Source organism: Humulus lupulus, chromosome 1 (assembly GCF_963169125.1).
Source record: "Humulus lupulus chromosome 1, drHumLupu1.1, whole genome shotgun sequence".
Lineage (NCBI taxonomy): Eukaryota > Viridiplantae > Streptophyta > Magnoliopsida > Rosales > Cannabaceae > Humulus > Humulus lupulus.
Genome location: NC_084793.1, coordinates 43,693,119 through 43,697,132, shown reverse-complemented (window position 1 = coordinate 43,697,132; position 4,014 = coordinate 43,693,119). Strand labels below are relative to the sequence as shown.

At 40.6% G+C, this 4,014-nt stretch overlaps 1 protein-coding gene across 1 annotated transcript; it reads left to right on the top strand.

Moving 5' to 3' along the window:
• Positions 1 to 1,256: 1,256 nt before the first annotated feature.
• Positions 1,257 to 2,379, top strand: LOC133814153 (uncharacterized). The gene is made up of 2 exons (XM_062247151.1): positions 1,257 to 2,016; positions 2,273 to 2,379. The coding sequence occupies exons 1-2, from the start codon at positions 1,257 to 1,259 to the stop codon at positions 2,377 to 2,379; spliced, it is 867 nt and encodes a 288-aa protein (XP_062103135.1).
• Positions 2,380 to 4,014: the final 1,635 nt, after the last annotated feature.

Here is a 4,014-nt window from a genome sequence, read left to right as displayed (position 1 = left end):
GGCAAATCTTGAGAAAGTGATGTGAAGAAAAAAACTTGGTGCTTAATTGGGAAAAGTTCAATTTTATGGTGCAAGAAGGCATTGTATTGGGTCATCGAATTCCTAACAAAGGCATTGAGGTAGATAGAGCCAAGATTGAAGTCATTGAGAAGTTGCCACCACCGAGTTCAGTCAAGGGAATTCGATGTTTCTTGGGGCATGCGGGTTTCTATAGAAGGTTTATCAAAGATTTCTCAAAAATATCTAAGCCTCTTTGTTCTTTACTTGAGCGAAATCGAGCTTTTGAGTTCACTAATGAGTGTCAAGAGGCATTTGTAACTTTGAAGAAGGCTCTTGTATCCACCCCTACTATTGTAGCCCCCGATTAGTCCCTTCCTTTTGAGCTTATTCGCGATGCTAGTGATTTTGCTGTAGGAGTTGTACTTGGCCAAAGGAAAGAGAAGGTGTTTCATTCCATGTGCGATGCTAGTGACACTAGTCAATGCTCAATTGAACTACACTACCACGGAGAAAGAACTTATGGTTGTGGTGTTTTCTTTTGACAAGTTTAGAGCATACCTTGTGGGACTAAGGTTGTGGTGTATACAAACCATTCCACCATCAAGTATCTTATTGCAAAGAAGGATGCCAAACTAAGACTCATTCGTTTAGTGTTGCTTCTTCAAGAATTTGATTTAGAAATTCGTGATAGAAAAGGAACGAAGAATCAAGTGGCTGACCATCTTTCTAGACTTAAAGATGATAAGGAGGATAATTTTAAGCAGCCAATTAAAGAGAAATTTCCAGATGAGCAACTCTTGGTGGTGAGACAAGTTTCAATGCCATGGTATGCTAAATTTGTGAATTATTTGGTGAGTGAGAGAAATCCACTGGATTTGAAGGGCCAACAACTTAAGAAATTCTTTCATGATGTAAAGTCTTATTATTAGGATGAACCATTTTTTTATAAACAATGCTCGGATCAAGTGATGAGGCATTGTGTTCCGGAAAAGGAGGTTCAAAGCATTCTTGAGCATTGTCATTCACCTCCCTATGGAAAGCATTATTGGCCTTCTATTTTTAAGGATGCTCATAAATTTGCTAAAAAGATGTGATAGATGCCAATGGGTTTGTAATATTTCAACACGAAATGAGATGCCATTGAATGTCATCCTTGAAGTGGAGTTGTTCGATGTTTGGGGCATTGACTTTATGGGACCTTTCCCTGTTTCCTTTGGGAATTTGTACATTTTGGTGGTTGTAGATTATGTATCAAAATGGGCTTAAGCAATACCAAGCCCACCAATGATGCTAAGGTGGTGATGAAATTCTTACATAAGCATGTGTTTACTCGCTTTGGTACACCAAGAGCTCTTATTAGTGATGAAGGTACCCACTTTGTCATCAAAATTTTGGTTGCCCTCCTAGCCATATATAGCGTGAAACACAATATTGCTATAGCCTACCACCCTCAAAAAAATGGTCAAGCAGAGATATCCAATAGAGAAATCAAGAGAATTCTAGAAAAAATGGTGAATCCTAGTAGAAAATATTGGTTTCATAGATTGGATGATGCTTTTTGGGCCAATAGAATGTCTTTCAAAACCTTTTTGGGAATTTCACATTATCGTTTGGTTTTTGGGAAAACTTTCCATTTTCCCGTTGAGTTAGAGCATAGGGCATATTGGGCCACTAAGAAGTTGAATATGGATCTCCAATCTACTGGAGATGCTCGTAAATTGCAATTGAACGAGCTAGAGGAGATGAGGTTGTTCTCCTATGAAAATGCTAAGCTTTATAAGGAGAAAAACATGAGGTGGCATGACAAGAAGATTCAATCTCACGTCTTTGAAAAGGGGCAGCAAGTTTTGCTCTTTAACTCGCGTTTGAAGTTGTTTTCTAGAAAATTGAAGTCCCTTTGGTCAGGCTCATTCACTGCAGTGAAAGTTTATCCCTTTGGAGCAGCTGACGTGCGAAAAGATCAATCTGGAAGGGAGTTTAAGGTGAATGGGCAGTGCTTGAAACATTATTGGGGAGGTGAGGTCAACCGCAAGAAGACCTCCATCACTTTGGAGAATCCTTAAAGTAGTTGTTGTTTTGGGTAGTCAAGTGATTCAGGCACTATCTTTAAGACAACCCAAAAAGACATAAATTTAAAATATTTTGCATATATAAAAAAAAACATATAGATACTTGTTTTTCTAAGTTCTTTTAGTTTTTCATTTTTGTTAGTTTAATTTAATGTTCTTCTGTTGTTTTTGGGAATGGTGTTATGTTTATTCTTGTGTTTCAGCGGTTCAAAGGCGAGAAATTGGTGTTTTGGAAATAATTCTTGGGTTTGATGGTTTTGCGGACTTTTTGCGTAAGCAAACGGGGAGCAAAAATGGGTCTCATTTCTGAAAAATTGGGGGGTTTCGCCTAAAATTTTGCTGAAGCAAAATTTTTCAATTTGGAACACGCACAAGTCAGCAAAACTTGCAATACATTGCCACAGTGGGGCGTGATCTCGCACGACAAAGAAAAAATAAAATAAAAAATAATAAACCCAAACTATTTAAGACAATTCCCCAACCCGATGCCTTATTTTCCTCTTCCCCTTCTTGCCTCTGTCATTTCCCTTGAGCCCTAGACGCCACTACCCATTACAACCATTATCCTCCTCCATTCACCACCATCAGCAAAAACCGTAACCCCAAACCCCGAAGTCAAGCCTCCCCATCCCCAAGACTCAGGCTTGTTATGCAACCCTTGGATGAAACTTCAACCTCGCACCAAGCTTTGAATAACCCAGGCGTGAAATAAGTTCGTGCACCACCCCGAGGAGTGATTTTGCCTGCGCCACCCTTCCTGTCACCCTACCTCGAGCCAAGCCCTTAAGACCCGTACCTTTGCACAGCCCAAACCAAGCCCAGGCGCACCAAAGCCCACTCTGAGAGCCCCTCGTACACGCCACCACTAGGTGCGGTTCCGTCTCTGCCTACACCTTAACTTCCCTGCTCCAAACAACCCAGTCACAAGACCCATGTCCTCTATTTTCTAAGCTCGTTCCTGGGTAAATGCTTTCCTTTATTTTTCCTTGCTGGTTTGTGTTTGTGCATCTACATTGGATATTATTTTGTGTCGGGGATCTTTGTTTGTGAACTGTTTCTGTTGGGGCTGCCACTTTATGTGTTGAGTGGGTTATCATTCATGTTGGTTTTGACTTTGTTCATGTTGTGTTAATTTCTCAACAGATGGAAGTAGTGTTATGTTGCCTGATTCTGTGATGTTGTTGGTAATTTGTCAATTACGAGCATCTAAATTGATATTACCCCACTTTGTCCTCCCATAATTCCACCAATTAATGGCCACCAAAATAAGAGCTCAAAAGAGAAAATCCAAACCACCCTCCACCCCACCACCATCCAAAAAGATTTCGATAGTTTCAAACACTACCCCACAACTATCACCCTCACCAGCCACTACAAATGACCCCACCACCACCACCAAACCATCAGCCAAGAAAAATTTCATCCATCGTGCATCCACTCAAGCCTCTCAAGACCACCGCTACCACCAAAGCTTTGACCAATAAGAAACCTGTTCTACTGAACCCGAAGACCAAGAAAAATTAAGTTTCTCCAATACCATTTGAGAAATTTTCTTTCGCTTAAGCCAAGGAGAAATATGAATCCATTAAGAAGAAGAAATTGCTCCCTATAAAAGGATTTTTCCTACTACTGCTGAGGTGCCAACCTACCTCAGTGAAGTCACAAATGGGAGTCTTTTTTTCAAAAACCAGAGCACGCAATCACCCCTTTAGTGCGTGAATTTTACGCCAACATTGTGTCCTCTAAGAATTCTGAAGTGGCGGTGTGAAGCAACACCGTTTCATTCTCTGTTGCTGCTAATTGTGCATTAGGGTTTGAAAATTTTGAGTGTGCTCTCTATAATGATATGGTAGTGGCCCCTACACCAGAGAATTTTGATAAGGCGCTACAACGGGTAGCATCTATACGCGCTTAATGGTGTGTTTCTACCAGCGGTGTTCATACA

Excerpts from the sequence above, each read along its gene's own strand:
- LOC133814153 (XM_062247151.1), top strand. The coding sequence starts at position 1,257 with ATGGGCTTAAGCAATACCAAGCCCACCAATGATGCTAAGGTGGTGATG. Across the intron at positions 2,017-2,272 it reads CTTGAAACATTATTGGGGAG|CGGTTCAAAGGCGAGAAATT; the intron begins GTGAGGTCAACC and ends CTTGTGTTTCAG.